General features: G+C 49.7%; 1 protein-coding gene and 6 non-coding genes across 17 annotated transcripts in view; all 7 read left to right on the top strand.

The window, feature by feature from the left end:
- The window catches only part of TEX14 (testis expressed 14, intercellular bridge forming factor), a 36,922-nt gene that overhangs the window by 1,013 nt on the left and 16,497 nt on the right, over positions 1-19,412 (top strand). For all 11 annotated transcript variants that reach the window (XR_010989357.1, XR_010989358.1, XR_010989359.1 and 8 more), the window contains exons 3-14: positions 9,140-9,254; positions 9,548-9,713; positions 10,449-10,585; positions 11,610-11,691; positions 12,119-12,249; positions 12,554-12,667; positions 13,117-13,240; positions 13,658-13,836; positions 15,439-15,590; positions 16,320-16,510; positions 16,715-16,865; positions 17,874-18,817. Coding sequence is in view for 8 of the 11 variants with exons in the window: in XM_068154776.1 (XP_068010877.1) it covers positions 9,140-9,254; positions 9,548-9,713; positions 10,449-10,585; positions 11,610-11,691; positions 12,119-12,249; positions 12,554-12,667; positions 13,117-13,240; positions 13,658-13,836; positions 15,439-15,590; positions 16,320-16,510; positions 16,715-16,865; positions 17,874-18,817 (2,486 nt within the window). In the remaining 3 variants the exon portion in view is untranslated. The remainder of the gene's footprint in view (positions 1-9,139; positions 9,255-9,547; positions 9,714-10,448; positions 10,586-11,609; positions 11,692-12,118; positions 12,250-12,553; positions 12,668-13,116; positions 13,241-13,657; positions 13,837-15,438; positions 15,591-16,319; positions 16,511-16,714; positions 16,866-17,873; positions 18,818-19,412) is intronic.
- On the top strand, positions 1,339-1,554 carry LOC137449500 (small nucleolar RNA U3). The gene has a single exon (XR_010989412.1). It is a non-coding gene; the product is annotated as a small nucleolar RNA U3 (small nucleolar RNA).
- LOC137449485 (small nucleolar RNA U3) lies at positions 3,361-3,576 on the top strand. Its single transcript, XR_010989400.1, has one exon. It is a non-coding gene; the product is annotated as a small nucleolar RNA U3 (small nucleolar RNA).
- Positions 4,618-4,833, top strand: LOC137449497 (small nucleolar RNA U3). Its single transcript, XR_010989409.1, has one exon. It is a non-coding gene; the product is annotated as a small nucleolar RNA U3 (small nucleolar RNA).
- LOC137449484 (small nucleolar RNA U3) lies at positions 5,816-6,031 on the top strand. Its single transcript, XR_010989399.1, has one exon. It is a non-coding gene; the product is annotated as a small nucleolar RNA U3 (small nucleolar RNA).
- LOC137449499 (small nucleolar RNA U3) lies at positions 7,083-7,298 on the top strand. Its single transcript, XR_010989411.1, has one exon. It is a non-coding gene; the product is annotated as a small nucleolar RNA U3 (small nucleolar RNA).
- Positions 8,358-8,573, top strand: LOC137449498 (small nucleolar RNA U3). Its single transcript, XR_010989410.1, has one exon. It is a non-coding gene; the product is annotated as a small nucleolar RNA U3 (small nucleolar RNA).

Raw genomic sequence — 19,412 nt, 5'->3', positions numbered from 1 at the left:
GAAGGTGTCCAGAGAAGAGCAACGAAGTTGGTGAGGGGCTTGGAACACAGTCCTGTGAGGAGAGGCTGAGGGAGCTGGGGTTGCTCAGCCTGGAGAAGAGGAGACTCAGGGGTGACCTTATCACTCTCTGCAACTATCTGAAGGGAGGTTGTAGACAGGCAGAGGTTGGTCTCTTCTCCCAGGCAGCCAGCACCAGAACAAGAGGACACAGTCTCAGGCTGCGCCAGGGGAGGTTTAGGTTGGATGTTAGGAAGAAGTTCTATACAGAGAGAGTGATTGCCCATTGGAATGGGCTGCCTGGGGAGGTGGTGGAGTCACCATCACTGGAGGTGTTCAGGAGGAGACTTGATGGGGTGCTTGGTGCCATGGGTTAGCTGTTTGGGTGGGTTGGATTGGTTGATGGGTTGGACACGATGACCTTGAAGGTCTCTTCCAACCTGGTTTGGTTTATTCTAAAACTAAAGGTTTATTCTAAGTTTAGACTAAAGTGCTGGCAGAAAAGTTTTGCTTTTCCCCATGTATTTTTGGTTAAAAATAGTGTACTCTCTGTACAATTCAGATTTCATAGTGAAATATATTTAAAAAAACAATAATTCTAGTTGCCCTTTTCTGTCAGTGGCACTGACTCTTGAATAAAAACCATAGAAAATGAAGCTTCTAGTTGTCAGGTGGGTGTAAGGAAATGGCTGAGGTACTGTAAAGCTGAAAGGCTGAAAGGCTGCCTTAGGAGTATAATCAGGAACGGGGCTTTTAAGCTTCATACTGGATGCAAACCGCTTAAGTAATGGTTCAGATGCTGATATTTTTGACAGCTGGATTTTGAACGACGTAAGAGCAGGGGAATTTGTAAAAGAAACCTGGCCTTTGTTGCAGCTCTCTGTCGTGTTTACTGTCAAGAAGATCAGTACCGTGTGCTGTCCTAGGGCTGTTCTGCACGGCACCGCTGTCTCGTTGCACAAGCTGGCGGCTGCCCCAGGGCTGTGTGTAGAGACACGGGGGCCGCACCGGGGACCGCTTGGGCGCCGGGGTCCGTTAGAAGCGGCTGTGGGCGGGGCGCTGCGCGGAGCGGGGCCCTGGCGGGACTGCCTCCGCGAGAGCGAGCCTCTGATTGGTCCGCTGAGGCAGAACAGGCAGATGAAGGGGCGTGTCCCCCTTTCCCCCCCCCTCGCGCGGTCATCCCGTGGGTCGCAGAGGGCCGTGGTCGCGGCTCAGGCTGCCGCTGTGCCGGGGGCTGGATGGGGTCGCGGGGGATCCGCGGTCTGAGCCCTTAGTTGCGGTGTCCGTGTGCTAAAGGGCAGTGGGTGGCGGTAGGGGCCGCGGCGCGGCAAGGGTGGCGTTAAGACTATACTTTCAGGGATCATTTCTGTAGTTGGTCACTAGAGGAGAGTGATCTTCCCTGATCAGCGTCACAAACCACGAGGAGGAGAGAGGTGCTCTCTCCTGAGCGCGAAGCGGGCGAGAGGCGCTGCTTGTGCAGGAGCCTCTCGCCATTGATGACCGTTCCCAGCTCTGCCTTGTGCGGGGCTGGGAGGGAGAGAGCACTGGCTGAGTGGTTTTGTGACTCCTTTTTTTAATGGTAGCTCTAAAAGCAGGTGATGGGCTGAAAGGACCATTCTGGCCCCTGTGGTTCAAGTGTCCTGCAGTGGGCAGGGACATATTCAGCTAGAGCAGCTTGCTTGGTTCAGTGACAATTAATACCTTGACAGTTTGTTAGTAGTAGGGGGTGTGTCTGTTTTAGTTGTCACCCATCGGTCCCCTTGAGAAGGGGAATCCGGAAGAGGAATGGACACTTTCTGGCTGAAATGTAAAGAGACTCAATAAAATAAAAATGAAAAACTAAATACTGATACCAAGAGTGTTGTACTCAGCCCCTGTAGTGCTGGTGAGCTGTGCGCTCCCAGCAGTGAATGCTGGGTGTCAGACACTGTGAACACCACAGCTCCAGCGACAGCACAATGGTTACAGCAAGTGGGAGAGGAGGCTTCAGGGACAGGATGATGGATGAGACCATGCAGGAATGGTGACCATTGAGGAGAAGAGATTGTCACCAGCAAAATTCTCACTTTAGAGGGAGCGTGATGTTTATGGTATGGGATACTTCTCTTGGCCAGGTCAGGTCAGCTACCCAAGCTTTTGCACTTCCTGGATTTAGCACCTGGCTATCTGGAAACTACTAAAGGCTGTGGCACTATTGGGAGACACACATGCATATCATGGCTGGCCATGGATAAAAGCAAAATGTCTTCTCAAACAAATCAGGTACTGCAGTGCTCTAAACCCCACAGTTTTTCTGATTAGAAAATGGAGTCTGTGATTCTGTCCCAGCAAAACCAGGCAGCAAGTGAGGTGATGGCATTCTTGAGCCATCTGTTGTGTAGAGCAGGGAGACTTGGTGGATGTAGTGGAGTTGTTTCTTGGTGAGCAGTGTCTATCGAAAAGTGACTAAGGAGAAACTCTTGAGTTTCACAACATGTTGTGAGTTTGTGTTGCTCGGGCCTGACCTGGAGCACAGTAAATATTTGATCATGGCCTGACAGGTGTTAGGGAGAAACTGCTTGAAGTTGTTCTCTTCGTGCTGTGAAATGCTGTGGAAGATGCAATAGGTCAGCTTGGTTCCTGGAACCACAATGTGTCTTCTGGAGACTGGGACTAGGAGAAACTTGAGCAGTTGCTGTGGTGTGGAAGTCCTTGGTGCTCAGGCCGGATCCAGAGATTTAAAGGACAGTGTTAATTACAGTGGTACTCTGGGCTGTTCTGGTCGGTACATGGGAGCTTGCCTTAAGCTCAAATCTCGGTAGCCACTGGAAAGCAGTACATCCCCACCTGGCTGCTTGGCCTCTGATCCGATGGCAGGGGGAGCACGGACCGAGGCGCTTGTCTCTAATGTTGTGTCGTGAAGACTGCCACAGCCCAGGATGGGGTGGGTGGAGCTCCGGTGCGGGGTAATTCACTGGCGGACCCGTCTTGGTACGCGTGGAGGACGGGCCGAGAGCACCGGGCGCGGTACGGAAGGGGCAGTGAGCGGGGCGGGGCCGGGCTGAGCGGGGCGGGGCCAGGCGGAGCGAGTCGGCGTTCCGTGTGGAGGGGAGCGGAGGAGGAGCTGTGCGGCTGCTGAGAGCGGCGCGTCTGATTGGTCCGCTGAGGCAGAACATGTAGATGAGGGGGCGTGTTACCGTAACCCTCACAGCTTGGACATCCCGTGGGTCGCGGGCCCGGTCCGTGGATTGTGGGTCCCGGTGCCACCACGGTGGGGGTTGGGTGGGGTGCGAAGGGCTGTAGGTCCATGCTGTTGGTTGTGGTGTCCGTGTCCTAAAGGGCAGTGCGTAGCGGTGGGACCCGCGGCGCGGCAACAGTGAGGTTAAGACTATACTTTCAGGGATCATTTCTGTAGTTGGTCACTAGAGGAGAGTGATCTTCCCTGATCAGCGTCACAAACCACGAAGAGGAGAGAGGTGCTCTCTCCTGAGCGCGAAGCGGGCGAGAGGCGCTGCTTGTGCAGGAGCCTCTCGCCATTGATGACCGTTCCTAGCTCTGCCTTGTGCGGAGCTGGGAGGGAGAGAGCACTGGCTGAGTGGTTTTGTGGCCCTTTTTTTTTTAGCTTGGTTATAAAAGTAGATCAATGTAGGGGCAAAGAAGTAGGTGCTTGGCCGGAAGCAGTCTCCTGCAGACCAGCATTCTGAAGTAGCACACGAAAAAGCTCGGTCCCTACCTCGTCCCGAGCTCCTCTGTGGCTTTTGGGTAGCAGTGACCTTTCCACTGGCGGGGCGAAGGAGCAAGGGAGTAGCCAGGAGGGTTTAAGTTCTCATGCCGGGGGGGGGGGGGGGGGGGGGGGGGGGAGCTAGGTGTTCAGTGATAATAAATGCCGGCGAAGTTTGTTAGTGCCTGGGTGTGCGTGTTGGGCGATGGTGTTCCCCAAACCTCTGTTCCGTAGGGCAGGGTGACAAAGTCACTGCTTCAAAGCACCAGGCAGAGCCGAGCAAAGCTGCCTGCTGCTGGCGCAAAAAGCAGAGGCTTTTGTGTGAGCTGTAACCTGTCTGTGGCTCTGCAGCACTGGCACGTGGAGTCTCTCGGAACTCTGCAGAAGTCATCGTTTGAGGATGTTGTTTGCCAGGAGCTGACCGAGCGGCAGACCCCTGAGCCTGGCCGTGAGGGTCTGGGCTGTCGCCAGGGCCCGATTCCTGCTCGCAGCGAGAAGGGAGCCGTAGGCTGCGCAGTTAGCCAAGACAAGATCGGGTGGTAGTTAGCCCCGACTCTGCGGACCCGGCCTGGGGTGGGTGGAGGACGAGCTGCAGGACGGGGGCCGCGTGTGGCCCGGGTCGGCACGCGGTGAGGAGCCCGTGGTGACGAGAGGAAACAGAGCCGCGCGCTGAGAGCGGCGCGTCTGATTGGTCCGATCAGGCAGAACATGCTAATAAGGGTGTGTGTCCCCCATTACCGTCCCGCGTCGCGCTCCCGTGGGTCCCAGCGGGGTCCATGGGTCGCGGATCTCCTTTTCACCGTGGCGCCCGGGGCTGACCGGGATCGCGAGGGTCCCTGGTCGCTGATGTTGGCTGCGGTGTCCGTGTGCTCAAGGGCAGTGGGTGGCGGTGGGGCCCGCGGCGCGGCAGGGGTGAAGTTAAGACTATACTTTCAGGGATCATTTCTGTAGTTGGTCACTAGAGGAGAGTGATCTTTCCTGATCAGCGTCACAAACCACGAGGAGGAGAGAGGTGCTCTCTCCTGAGCGCGAAGCGGGCGAGAGGCGCTGCTTGTGCAGGAGCCTCTCGCCATTGATGACCGTTCCCAGCTCTGCCTTGTGCGGAGCTGGGAGGGAGAGAGCACTGGCTGAGTGGTTTTGTGACCCACTCCTTTTTTTTTAATGGTAGTTCAAAAGCAGATGATGGAATGAGGAAGGGACCATTCCGGCTCCTCGAGGGCCGTCCAACCTGATCTGGAACGGTTCCAAGGATGGGGCATTTAACAGTTGTCTGGGCAAGCAGGGCCAGTGTCACCATCTTCAGTGTCAAACATTTCTTCCTCCTCTCTAAGCTTATTCTTCTAGTTTAAAAGCACCACCCCTTGTCTAGTCACAAGTGCTGCTCTAAAGTCTGGCCCCAGCTTCCTCACCAGCCTCGTTAAGCACTGAAGGGCCACTGGAAGGTCTCTCCAGTGCATTCTCTCCCCTAAGCTTGGACAAGCCCAACTCTTTCAGCCTGCCATTACAGCAGAGGGGTTCCAGCCCCGGGGTCATTTTTATGGCCTTCTCTGGCTCTGTTCCCACAGTTCCATATCTGTCCTGTGCTGAGGATTGCTCAGCTGGACCCAGCACTGCAGGTGGGGTCTCAGCAGAGCAGAGGGGCGGAATCCCTTCCCTGGGCCTCATTTCTTTTGATGCAGCCCAGGATTTGATGGCATTCTGGGCTGTGAGCCTGAGGGCCAGGAGGGAGAGAGCAGGGGCTGAGGAGCTGATGGCACTTTTTGTGCATGGTTCAGCACTGGATGCTCTGCTGGACAGGCCAGCGGCAGTTTGCATGGAGCTGCGGGAGGCTTTGTGCCCGCCGGGGAGGGTGCTGGTGTGTGTCACACCTGGGTGATGACAGACTGATTGGTCCTCTCAGGCAGAACATGCAAATGCCGGGGGGTCGTCTGCGTTGTGCCGCTTGGTCGCGCTCCCGCGGGTCGCGGAGACGATGCGTGGGTCGTGGCTGGGGTTTCCCGCCGCGCCGGGCGCTGGGTGGGATGCAGGGCGTCCGCGGTCTGAGCCCTTAGTTGCGGTGTCCGTGTGCTAAAGGGCAGTGGGTGGCGGTAGGGGCCGCGGCGCGGCAAGGGTGGCGTTAAGACTATACTTTCAGGGATCATTTCTGTAGTTGGTCACTAGAGGAGAGTGATCTTTCCTGATCAGCGTCACAAACCACGAGGAGGAGAGAGGTGCTCTCTCCTGAGCGCGAAGCGGGCGAGAGGCGCTGCTTGTGCAGGAGCCTCTCGCCATTGATGACCGTTCCCAGCTCTGCCTTGTGCGGAGCTGGGAGGGAGAGAGCACTGGCTGAGTGGTTTTGTGACCCACTCCTTTTTAATGGTAGTTCAAAAGCAGATGATGGAATGATTTGGATGGAAGGGACCATTCTGGCCTCGGTGGTTCAAGTGTCCTAACCCAAGTGCCCTACCGTGAGCAGGGACATCTTCAGCTAGAGCAGTTTGCTCAGAGGTCCGTCCAACCTGATCTGGAACGGTTCCAAGGATGGGGCATTTAACAGTTGTCTGGGCAAGCAGGGCCAGTGTCACCATCTTCAGTGTCAAACATTTCTTCCTCCTCTCTAAGCTTATTCTTCTAGTTTAAAAGCACCACCCCTTGTCTTGTCACAAGTGCTGCTCTAAAGTCTGGCCCCAGCTTCCTCACCAGCCTCGTTAAGCACTGAAGTGCCACTAGGTCTCTCCAGTGCGTTCTCTTCCCTAAGCTTGGACAAGCCCAACTCTTTCAGCCTGCCATTACAGCAGAGGGGTTCCAGCCCCGGGGTCATTTTTATGGCCTTCTCTGGCTCTGTTCCCACAGTTCCATATCTGTCCTGTGCTGAGGATTGCTGAACTGGACCCAGCACTGCAGGTGGGGTCTCAGCAGAGCAGAGGGGCAGAATCCCTTCCCTGGTCCCCATTTCTTTTGATGCAGCCCAGGATTTGATGGCATTCTGGGCTGTGAGCCTGAGGGCCGGGAGGGAGAGAGCAGGGGCTGAGGAGCTGATGGCACTTTTTGTGCATGGTTCAGCACTGGATGCTCTGCTGGACAGGCCAGCGGCAGTTTGCATGGAGCTGCGGGAGGCTTTGTGCCCGCCGGGGAGGGTGCTGGTGTGTGTCACACCTGGGTGATGACAGACTGATTGGTCCTCTCAGGCAGAACATGCAAATGCCGGGGGGGCGTCTGCGTTGTGCCGCCTGGTCGCGCTCCCGCGGGTCGCGGAGACGATGCGTGGGTCGTGGCTGGGGTTTCCCGCCGCGCCGGGCGCTGGGTGGGATGCAGGGCGTCCGCGGTCTGAGCCCTTAGTTGCGGTGTCCGTGTGCTAAAGGGCAGTGGGTGGCGGTAGGGGCCGCGGCGCGGCAGGGGTGAAGTTAAGACTATACTTTCAGGGATCATTTCTGTAGTTGGTCACTAGAGGAGAGTGATCTTCCCTGATCAGCGTCACAAACCACGAGGAGGAGAGAGGTGCTCTCTCCTGAGCGCGAAGCGGGCGAGAGGCGCTGCTTGTGCAGGAGCCTCTCGCCATTGATGACCGTTCCCAGCTCTGCCTTGTGCGGAGCTGGGAGGGAGAGAGCACTGGCTGAGTGGTTTTGTGACCCACTCCTTTTTTTTTAATGGTAGTTCAAAAGCAGATGATGGAATGATTTGGATGGAAGGGACCATTCTGGCCCCTGTGGTTCAACTGCCCTAACCCAAGTGCCCTACCGTGAGCAGGGACATCTTCAGCTAGAGCAGTTTGCTCAGAGGTCCGTCCAACCTGATCTGGAACGGTTCCAGGGATGGGGCATTTAACAGTTGTCTGGGCAAGCAGGGCCAGTGTCACCATCTTCAGTGTCAAACATTTCTTCCTCCTCTCTAAGCTTATTCTTCTAGTTTAAAAGCACCACCCCTTGTCTTGTCACAAGTGCTGCTCTAAAGTCTGGCCCCAGCTTCCTCCCCAACCTCATTAAGCACGTTAAGTGCCACAAGAAGGTCTCTCCAGTGCGTTCTCTCCCCTAAGCTTGGACAAGCCCAACTCTTTCAGCCTGCCATTACAGCAGAGGGGTTCCAGCCCCGGGGTCATTTTTATGGCCTTCTCTGGCTCTGTTCCCACAGTTCCATATCTGTCCTGTGCTGAGGATTGCTCAGCTGGACCCAGCACTGCAGGTGGGGTCTCAGCAGAGCAGAGGGGCAGAATCCCTTCCCTGGTCCCCATTTCTTTTGATGCAGCCCAGGATTTGATGGCATTCTGGGCTGTGAGCCTGAGGGCCAGGAGGGAGAGAGCAGGGGCTGAGGAGCTGATGGCACTTTTTGTGCATGGTTCAGTACTGGATGCTCTGCTGGACAGGCCAGCGGCAGTTTGCATGGAGCTGCGGGAGGCTTTGTGCCCGCCGGGGAGGGTGCTGGTGTGTGTCACACCTGGGTGATGACAGACTGATTGGTCCTCTCAGGCAGAACATGCAAATGCCGGGGCGTCGTCTGCGTTGTGCCGCCTGGTCGCGCTCCCGCGCATCGCGGAGACGATGCGTGGGTCGTGGCTGGGGTTTCCCGCCGCGCCGGGCGCTGGGTGGGATGCAGGGCGTCCGCGGTCTGAGCCCTTAGTTGCGGTGTCCGTGTGCTAAAGGGCAGTGGGTGGCGGTAGGGGCCGCGGCGCGGCAGGGGTGAAGTTAAGACTATACTTTCAGGGATCATTTCTGTAGTTGGTCACTAGAGGAGAGTGATCTTCCCTGATCAGCGTCACAAACCACGAGGAGGAGAGAGGTGCTCTCTCCTGAGCGCGAAGCGGGCGAGAGGCGCTGCTTGTGCAGGAGCCTCTCGCCATTGATGACCGTTCCCAGCTCTGCCTTGTGCGGAGCTGGGAGGGAGAGAGCACTGGCTGAGTGGTTTTGTGACCCACTCCTTTTTTTAATGGTAGTTCAAAAGCAGATGATGGAATGATTTGGATGGAAGGGACCATTCTGGCCCCTGTGGTTCAAGTGTCCTGCAGTGGGCAGGGACGTTTTCAGCTCCAGCAGGTTGCTCAGTTCAGTGACAATAAATGTCTTGCAATTATGTTAGTAGTCGGGGGTCTGAGTGTCTGTTTTTAATCTTGATTCCAAAACCAGATCAGTTTTGTGTCAAGTGTGACAGGACCCACCAAACCGTTGTGGTCTTAGATCCATAGCCCTCTGAGCTTCCTATTTTCTCTTTCAGGCAGAACGAATTTCATTATTTTGAATAAAATTACCTGAAGTAACAGTTCTTTTGTTTTCCTCTTAATTACTTCTTTGGAAAAGTTTAGGGGTTTTTACCAGCACATCTTCCAGTGTTATCAGTGCTTCTCCTGCTTGGTACTTTGGTATTTCTACATCCTTTCTCTGGCTGCATTGTGGCCAAGTGGAGCATGGCACGTATACAAAGTTCATTATGGAAAGGTTATTTGCTCCTCTTGTCCTCTTTTCTTCCCTGTAGGTGTTTTTGTTGATGCTGTCAATTCCCTGGGACAAACTTCTCTCTTCACAGCTGCATTGCTGGGTCTGGGTAAAATAGTGGATGTGCTGTTGCATTATGGCTCAGATGCTAATCAGTTAAGTATAAATTAATTAATTTTCTGGAGCTGAAATGAGTGTTTCATCTTTGAGGGGTTTTGATCAGTGGGATGTACAGTATTCATTATATAGAAAAGAAGAAGTGCTTTAGATTCACGTTGCTATTTTAACCAATAATTCTCAGAGGTAAATAGGTGCCTAATTTTCCTTGTTTCATGGTGCATGTTGTTGTTGTTTGGGAGCACCCAGACGTTCCAGGGGTGCTGCTTTTTACCCCAGCAGCACAGCTGGTTGAGTGTAGTAACAAACACTTCGCTGTAATGTTCCTCAGTCGCTGTTATGATGGGAGCACCCCAGTCCATGCAGCTGCCTTCTCAGGAAATCAGTGGGTTCTTAGCAAGTTACTGGATGCAGGAGGTGATCTGAGAGTACATGATGAAGATGGAAAAAGTCCTCAGTACTGGGCTATGTCAGCTGGAAAAGAAAGCAGCGCTCAGGTACGTGTGTGTAATACATAGTATCATAGTATCAGTCAGGGTTGGAAGGAACCACAAGGATCATCTAGTTCCAGCCCCCCTGCCATGGGCAGGGATCACATTTAAAGTGAAGAAAGCTCCACATTCCAGGGAGAAATTCTTGACTTTTACATGTTGGATATCTATCTCACATAATGGTACTTTGAAGTCCTCTTGGCTCATATTTTGCTCATGTGCAGGGATGAAAATTGTTAGAACCTTTATGGGTAGCGTGTGTGGCGAGGAGAGTCAGGCATTTGGTTTGGATCCCTGATGTGTGTTGTTTGTTTGCTTCTGTGTGCAATTCAAGAGTAGTTTCCAGGTGTATCTCAGTCTGTGCACAAACAGTGTCAGCAGAAGTGTCATTTGTGCTGGCATGGTGGCAAAATGTGATACCAAGAAGGCCTATTCATGACTGTGACATGTAAAACTCAGTACTCCTGTTGCTTGTTATTGCAATGCTCCTCTTAAAAAGCCACTTGGTACTGCAATTGCAAGTTTGTCACCTAGTGTTTGATGCAAGCTTTCTCTTACATTTTCATTTAATTGATGTTCTTCATGTTTTTCTGCCTAGCTGTTTCTTAAAGTACCTGTTTCAGTATTGCAGGGAAGCAGTTATTTTTTCAGTAGTCATGATCTGTTAATTTAAAGTGGTTTCTCTTGCAGTTCTGAAGTCATTTTGTTACTCTTTTTTTCTCTCTTCCTCCCCCTTTTTAGATGCTGGAATTTATACAGCGTTGTACACTCCACATGCAGGCTGCCATGCAAAAGTTTCCCTCTGATCTGCTCAGGAAGGTTGGCTCATCCAAAGCCCTGGTCTGCTGTCCATCTAGGTTTGGTGGCCTTGTTCAGGGGTAAGAATATCTTCTCAGGTAGTATAGGGCTGAGCTATGAAGAGTTTTGCTTCCATAATCTATTCTCTTTACATCAACATGTTCTTTTTGCCCGTGTCACATCTAAAACCAGTGTGTATTAGACATTTATTTCAGATGTGAAAGTTCCAGGTAGAAACTTGATAGTTGGAAATATCCACATATTAAAAGATACTCTTGAACTCAGCAATATGAAATACTGGATTTTAATAGTATTAAAAAGGTGGTAACATGAAGTAGTTTGTTTCTTAACCTTTTTGAAGTCACTGCAAATCTTTAGGGGTGTGTTTCCAACCATTCCAAGAGTTTTTGTGTCTGATATATGTCAGGAAAAATAAAGGCTTGTGACCAGACAGCATACAAATTAAGTATACAAAGGCCTGTAGTGCTAAGACATGGGGCAGTGGTTTCAAACTAGAGAAGAGCAGATTTAGGTTGGATGTTAGGAACAAGTTCTTCACCATGAGAGTAGTGGAACACTGGAACAGTTTTCACAGGGAGGTGGTTGAGGCCCCATCCCTGGAGAGGTTCAAGGTGAGACTTGACAAGGCTCTGGGCAACCTGATCTAGTTGAAGATGCCTCTGCTTATTGCAGAGGAGATTGGCCTGGATGACCTTTGGAGGCCCCTTCCAACCCAGACCGTTCTATGATTCTGTGTGCTTGTCTGTATACATAATTTAATTGGCCTATCTTGCTTTAATCAAATATGTCACAATGGTGTATCTAACAAACTTTAATGACTTGCACAATGATTTGGAATGTCAGCATCCCCATGCCACCTTTTGTGTGGCACCAGCCAAATGCAGCACTAGGAATATGTAGCTGGTGTGGTCGTGAGGTCTTGGGTGACAGGTTGGACTTGATGATCTTTGAGGTCTCTTCCAACCACATTGATTCTATGATTCTATGGTGCAGACTCTCTGCATTTTTCTCTCTTTATTTCTGTATTTACTCAAAGCATTGACTTCTTAGTTACCTTTGTTACTTGTGGCTTTTGTTACTTAGAAATGTTGACAGTCCTCTGGGTAAATTTCTGAAAGGTGGAGCTGGTGCAGCCAAGAACATTTACAGCTTTGGTTTTGGGAAGGTAAGATGCTATGGAGAATGGTTTCCCAATGGTATTAGCACAGTTTTTTTCAGTCATATATTCTTCACAGTAATTACCCTGCCTGTGTTGTTTTTAACTTGTAGTGCATTCTGATTTTTGCTGGAGGGGTGGAGAGCCCAAATTGTCAGGCCTTTAGTCATTAGTGTGCCCTGCCAGAGGAAGCCATTCTGGAGCAGGCAGTAGAAGCTCCCTTGTGAAATGTCACCTGGGAGAGTTAATGACTCTGTCTGCTTCCCCTCTTTCAGCTTCTCTAGAAAGTTAAGCTTTTGACAGAGAGATCTTTTTAACTGGATTCTGATGCTCCCATTGCAGTGATTGCACTCAGGTTGTTAGTGACTTGGTGACATGTGACAGATCCTGGGAACTATTGCATATTCCTTTTGGTTATACCCTGGTGTGGTCTCAGTTTTATCTTGCAGGTAGTGGGCATCTGGGGTACTTGGCATCTCTCCCTATTATTGGGGAAAAAGATGTGGTTCAGGCAGATGATGAACCAGCATTTTCTTACCACGTTGGACCATACATGCTGATGACAAAGTAAGTGGAATCAAAGGGATTTTAGCCCCACTTAGTGTGTATCTGTTACAATAACTTGCTGATAAATAGTACCAGATGCTTTGTTTGGATAGATTTTCTGGTGTGCTCTGTATTCATCCACTGCTTTCTGACTGCAGTTGGTTTTCTGAACTGGTTGGTATCATCTCTAGACCCTCTTGGGATCAGTAGAAGACAGCACCAGAGTGTTTCAGAATGACAAAATTATTTGAAGTCATTCTGTATCTGGAGAAAAAAAATACTGCAGACAGCATCCTGTAGAAAAATCCTCTTCTTCTCCTTGTAGCTTAATGTGGGGAGGCAGCAGAGTTACAGTGAAAGAACTCAGCTTTGAGCCCCATCAGAGCTGCAGTAAACTGCGCTTAGCTGATCTCCTCATTGCGGAGCAGGAGCACAGTAGGTAAGAAAGAATGTGCAGTAGCCACGAGTGCCCCTGGGCTTTGAGTGTCTCCAGTGATGTGAGGAAATGTGATTAACCTTGGCAGGACTGTTAGGCTGTGGTGACACTTCCTCTCCAGATGAGAAACACAGATGTGTCTTTCCTGTCTCTTACACCCGCCTTGCTCCCCAGGGGGTGATACAGGAGAAGGTGATACTCTCTCCTTGTGTGCCTGGATAAATGCTTCCCTGCACATTGCTGGATGGCTTGTCTCTAGATTCTCCTCACTGTGGCAGTAAGCACTGCTTCCTAAATGCCTCCTGCTCTATGGGTCTTTAAAACTTGTGGCTATTTAAGGAGAAGTTAGAAGCATTCATGTTGTGTTGATAAAAACACCCAGAAGGCCAGGCAGGACTGCTCCAGCCTGAGATTTCCCTTCCAGTGTATTTTCTTTCCCTCTCCCCTTGCAGTAAGCTCCGTCATCCTCATCTGCTGCAGCTGATGGCTGTCTGTCTGTCCAGTGACTTGGAGAAAACCTGTCTGGTGTATGAACGAGTTCACTTTGGCTCCCTGTACAGCATCCTCCATGAAAGGGTAACTGCAGTGCTTGGGGGGTTTAATAGCAATTCATTGAGAAGGCATTCGGTGACTGCTTCTGCCAGCTTGACAATCATCAGCCTGTGTTACCCAGGTTTGCACAGTATCAGATACTCAGTGTGAGCTGGTGAGGTTGGTCACTGGCAGATAGTTTAGGTCATTTTTAGGTGCAGTTCCATTGCTTTCCTTGTTTGGTGTCAGCTTTAAAAAGGCTGCTGTTGAACTCTGCTGAGCCTTTCCCCTTCTGCACGTGGTTGTATACTGCAAACATGGTGAGACCAGCTTCTGCCCTTGAATGCTTTCCTGCTACAATCTGTACCCTGTTCACTTTCTTTGCCACCTTCTGAACATCAAGCCTCAAGGACCTGCAGTGCAGCTTTGGTACTTTTGGGGTGTTTTGGTGCTTTTTTCCAGCGTACAGAGTTCCCAGTGCTGCACATGGAGACGATCGTGCACGTGCTGCTGCAGATCAGCGACGCCCTGCGCTTCCTGCACTCCCGTGGCTTTGTCCACCGCTCGCTCACCTCCTACGCTGTTCAGGTGGTTTCTTCTGGGGAGGCAAAGCTATGCAACTTGGAATACATGATTGAGAGGTACAGAACTGGAATGTGTCCAGAGGAGGGCAACAAAGCTGGGAAGGGGTTTGGAGCACAAGCCCTATGAGGAGAGGCTGAGGGAGCTGGGGTTGCTTAGCCTGGAGAAGAGGAGGCTCAGGGGAGACTCTCTACAGCTACCTGAAGGGAGGTTGTAGACAGGTGGAGTCTGGTCTCTTCTCCCAGGCAACCAGCACCAGAACAAAAGGACACAGTCCCAAGCTGCTCCAGGGGAGGTTTAGGCTGGATGTTAGGAAGAAATTTTCCATAGAGAGAGTGATTGGCCATTGGAATGTGCTGCCTGGGGAGATGGTGGAGTCACCATCACTGGAGGTGTTTAGGAGGACATTGGGTGGGGTGCTTGGTGCCATGGTTTAGTTGATTAGATGGTGTTGGATGATAGGTTGGACTCTATGATCTCAAAGGTTTCTTCCAACCTGCTTAATTCTATTCCTATTCCATTCTATTCTATTCTAAACTTCCTCACTGCTCCCATGAAAGGGATAGACACAACTGAAGTCAAATGCAGTGTTAAATTCTACTGAAGTGCCTCTCTTGATGGCTAGGGCTTCCTGCCTCTGAGTCAGGCAGTGAAGAACTCCAAAATATTGCTGCTCAGGGACATTAACTTTGCCACAGACAGTGCAGCAAGTTTTGGATGGACTTAGTTTCTGTAACTATCTGAAAATAGAAACCAGAGAAGGAGCTTTATACTTGAGCATAAAAGTACCATCACAGAGAAACAGAACCTAATCTTCTAGAACAGAGATTAAATTCTTCTTTGATTCACTAATTCTGTTGCTGGCCTGGATATAATTTAAGTCCCCTCTTGTTACTCTGAACTTGTGCTTATGGAGGATTACCTAAAATGATTGAAGATTCCACACCTCATTGAACTGGTAGTAATTAACTGCCACCAGTGACAAAAGGAGTATGTCTTTCATGTGGGACACCAGTAATTTCATCTTCATAAGAGTACTTTTATACAGTTTTTACTTCTTTCCTGTAGTGCAGCCTGATTGGAAAGGAAGTTATGGCTGGTTAGACTCTAAAGAAAGAGAGCAAAGTTAATAAACAAAGATTTGCTGATGGTAATGGCCTGAAAGGTGCAAAGATACTTCCTCAACCTCCTTGCAAACTCCATTGGTTAATATACTGTGACAGTTTCTTGGCTAACAAAAGCTAGTTAGTTGTGAGGAGGAAGTTATGTCCTAGACATGCATGTACATCCCAGACTGAGTGTTGACAGTCTAGGTGGCACCTTGTTGTGTTTTGTCTGTAGTCAGAGAACACTGGCCAGAACTAAAGGGTTGCTTATAAAATGTCTACTGGGAATTTTTCAGCTTTCTGATTCCCTCTTGAGTGTAAGCTTGTTAAAGGAGGTGGTTTGGTTTGGTTTGGTTGCTGTACTGTGCCAAAATACATTTATTGGTATGGAAATATTACTCTTTCCACCACCCCCCCCCCCAAGTATATTCTTGACTGTCTAAATATTTAAGCTTTAGACAGATATAACAAGCTGAGGTGATCAGTTCCAAAAGAGATGCCTCCTAGTTGAGTGTGCTCTGTGTCCCAACTCACAACTTTCTTCTCTTTGTGCAGCAAAGATGGTGGAGCACACAGTGATCTGACACGTGTTCCTGTCCCAGTCCAGCTGTACAGGTGGTGCTCTCCTGAAGTAATCCTTGAAAAAGCTGTCACAGTCAAATCAGACATTTACAGCTTCTGTGTGGTAATGCAGGAAGCCTTGACAGGTACATCTCTGGGTTAGGGCTTTAGTCACAAGGGTGGCCCACTGAATGTTTGCAGTGCAGACTGTGAACCCACAGTGTCTGTTTGATTCCCCTGGGTGCCTCTAAAACCTTGCTATGATGGCTCATACAGAGCTAACTTGGAAAAGGAGCCCCAAAGTTAATGACAGTAGCAAAGGCTGCTGGAAACCTTTGTAAAAATCTCATAAAGACACTCCACATTACATAAGTAAAGGATGAGGCTCGTGGTTGGAGTTAGACAGATACAATTTGGGGTATGGTGTTTTCCTCCTGGTTTATCTTTCTTCCTCATGTGAGGACAGCAGCACATTCAGCTGACTTCACAAAGCCCAGAACAAGGCTGTGCAGCTTTCACCTGCTCAGATAATGTCATGTATTATGTATTGACCTTGGCTATTTAATGGTGAAATGAGATAAACAATTACCCTAAAAATTACACTCTCTGTTGGCTAGTTGGTAATAAAGAATCCAGAGTGTGATTTGCAGTGTAGCTGTCCTTGGGAGATTGCTGTCAGCTCCCTTTTAAAGGGAGGAGATGCCAGGCTGGCCTGAGTGCTTGTGTGGTTGTAAATCAGGGGGCATGCAGACAATGATGCTTCACTGCCTTTGCTGCTTTGCTCTTCTTTTTCTTTTCCCCTCCTCTTTTTTTGTCTTTCTTTTCATTAACTTTGAGAGGCAGCTTGTGACACAGTCTGTATTTGTGTCTTGCAGAGACCCCTCCATGGAAAGGCCTTGAAGACTCAGTTATTAAACAGCTGATTATTTCAGGACAACAGTTAGAAGCAGATGTCAGGCTTCCTATGCCCTATTATGATATCACAAAGTCAGGGCTAGAGCCTAAACAGAAGAATCGCTCCTTGAAACTTCAGGACATTCAATATATGATGAGAAATGACTTAAAGGTGACTTGCAGGACTGTAGCCTTCCATGTGTTTAATGCTGCAGAGTTTTCTCTCCATTCAGATTCAAGTTGTTTTGCTTAAATCTAGGTGGGGACAGTTGAACCACTGAGTATCCTTTTCTGAGTCTCTTTTTCCTTAAAAGAGAAAGCTGAGACATTGAACTGTCAAATGTAGTTGTCTTTTATTGCATGTTTTGCATTACAGGACATAGCTAAGTCTCAGACTGGTCATGCTGATGAAGTGTCAAAGGCACCAAGACCTGCTGTTTTTGCAGATGTGAACATCTGTTTGGCTTCAGCTTTTAGTTACCAGAAGAGAACCCAGACACTGCAGGAGAAGGAGAGAGCTGAGGCTGGTGAGTTTCTTCTCAGCAAGGTGTCCTGTGTTCTTCACTCAGCATGTTCTTCAGTCCATAAAGGTCTGATAAAAATAGCTATAATATGAGCATGTACATTTGTGTTCCATTGTAGAATGAATAGAATTAACCAGGTTGGCAGAGACCTTTGAGATCATAGAGTCCAACCTATCACCCAACACCCATCTAATCGACTCAACCATGGCACCAAGCACCCCATCCAGTCCCTTCCTAAACACCTCCAGTGATGGTGACTCCACCACCTCCCCAGGCAGCACATTCCAATGGCCAATCACTCTCTCTATGAAGAACTTCTTCCTAACATCCAGCCTAAACCTCCCCTGGCACAGCTTGAGACTGTGTCCTCTTGCTCTGGTGCTGGTTGCCTGGGAGAAGAGACCACCCCCCACCTGGCCACAGCCTCCCTTCAGGTAATTGTAGAGAGCAATAAGAACTCCTCTGAGCCTCCTCTTCTCCAGGCTAAGCAACCCCAGCTCCCTCAGCCTCTCCTCACAGGGCTGTGCTCCACACCCCTTCCCAGCTTTGTTGTCCTTCTCTGGACACCTTCCATCAACTCAACATCTTTCCTAAACTGAGGGGCCCAGAACTGGACACAGTACTCAAGGTGTGGCCTAACCAGTGCTGAGTACAGGGGCAGAATGACCTCCCTGCTCCTGCTGGCCACACTATTCTTGATACATGCCAGGATGCCATTGGCCTTCTTAGCCACCTGGGCACACTGCTGGCTCACGTTCAGTCTACTATCAACCAGTATATGTGTGTTATAGCTCAACAAGAGAAAGCAGTTAGCTTTGGGTTCTAGCTACCACCCTAACTGCTAAGGTAAGCTCCAGATGGTTGTTTGAAGCTGAGGCACACTGTTTCCAGCAGAGTGTTAGATGCTGCTCATGTAATCTCTAAAAGGCAGTACCTCCTAAATGCATGCAGGCAGTGTGTTCTAATGGATATCTGGAGAAATGGCTTAACACTTAAAATTGAATTTTCCAGCCAGCTTTACTGCCCCAAGACGCTCTCCTGCTCCTGAGGAGAGCAGGGCTTTAGTGGACCAAGAGGCATCCACCAGTCTACAGCCTGTTGCACAAGACAAAATCAGTGATGCAGCTTCTCAGCTGGAGATGACCCTCAGTGTCAGTGATGTGGATGACAGCCTTTGTAGCTTTGAAATCAATGAAATCTTTGCCAGTTTTTCAGAACTTCAAGAAGAATTAGTGGAAGAAGGCACTGGATCACATCAGACAAGAAAGGATGAGAAAAGGCAGCAAAAGGAGAAGGATCTTCCTGCATCCCCTGGAGGGCATTGTGAGGAAAAAGCAGTTTATGAGGAAGGTGGCTTTCCAGAATCGAGTCCAGAGCACACTACAGAAGAGGAGGAAGGGATGAGAGAGGCCTCTGACTGCACCATGCTGGCACAGGTGAGCAGAGGTGCTGGGAGAAGAACAATGACTATGTCCCCAACAGACCAGTACATCAGCAAATGTGTCCTTAATGTAAAGATTGGCCAGAGCATGTTGCAGGAAGCATCAGATTCCTTGTGCAGAACACAGCAGATACTGGATAGAGAGGAAGCCACCAGAAAGCAAAAGAAGCTGCTTCAGGAAATCAGAATGAATCATCTTACCAAACAGGTGTTTCAGGAAGCACACTGGAACAGAGCTGATGGCACTCCTCAAAGTACCAATTATCCTTTTTCTGGAGAGAATATTTTTGTATGGAAGGCTACAGGTCCACCATCAAGTGACTATATTCCACCACTGATAGCATGCCTGGCACAGGGAGCGTTGGGTGGAGACAGCTGCCAAGCTGCTTCAAAGACAGCAAAGGAAATTGAGGCAATTCCAAACAAAAAGTGGGAGAGTAAAAATGAAAACCATCATGATCTCAGCTTCAGCATGGTGAAAAGCCTGGATGATCAAATGAGTCTCAACCATGAGGTAAAGTGTTGTGTAAGGTGACTGTGTTTATCACTACCATGCTCCTTAGTAAGTAATAGGACATAGTTATGGATGAGGTCCAAGAGGAGAGATGAATTTGCCTTTCAAAATGCAGGTGGATATCATATACATAATACAGAGGAATGAAAATAGTCAGCTCAGCAGTGCTGTAGTAGTATTTCTTCTTTCTCCCCTTCCCTCCCAGCAAAATACTAGTCCAGTGGCTGGGGAGGGACTAAAATCCTGTGCTAAAGTGGAGATGGGACTGCCAGAGCAAAGGGTGAATGGAGAAAGACATTTGTGCACGTAGTTATGGAGGTCTAAGCTGCCACTACTGAGGGCTTCTAGGTCATTTTCATTATTAATTATAAGCATTTGACATGCTTAGCCCAAAGAGAAGCAGAGAAATTAATGTATTGATTTGCTGTAGAAATCATCTTGAGTTATTTAGGTCCACTCTTTGCCCTGGGAACTACATGTGCTGAGTGTCTGCCTCCATGCCTCTGAAACCTGCTGTTAATCCAGGGCAGAGATTTTCCTAGGCTTAAGGCCTGGGGTTGTTGTTTTTCATAATCAGTGCTACTAAAATATAACC

This window comes from Melanerpes formicivorus, unplaced genomic scaffold, assembly GCF_026170545.1.
Source record: "Melanerpes formicivorus ecotype bairdi unplaced genomic scaffold, bMelFor1.0.p_v2 SCAF_29, whole genome shotgun sequence".
NCBI classification, from domain to species: domain Eukaryota; kingdom Metazoa; phylum Chordata; class Aves; order Piciformes; family Picidae; genus Melanerpes; species Melanerpes formicivorus.
This window is presented reverse-complemented; position numbering and strand designations above follow the sequence as displayed.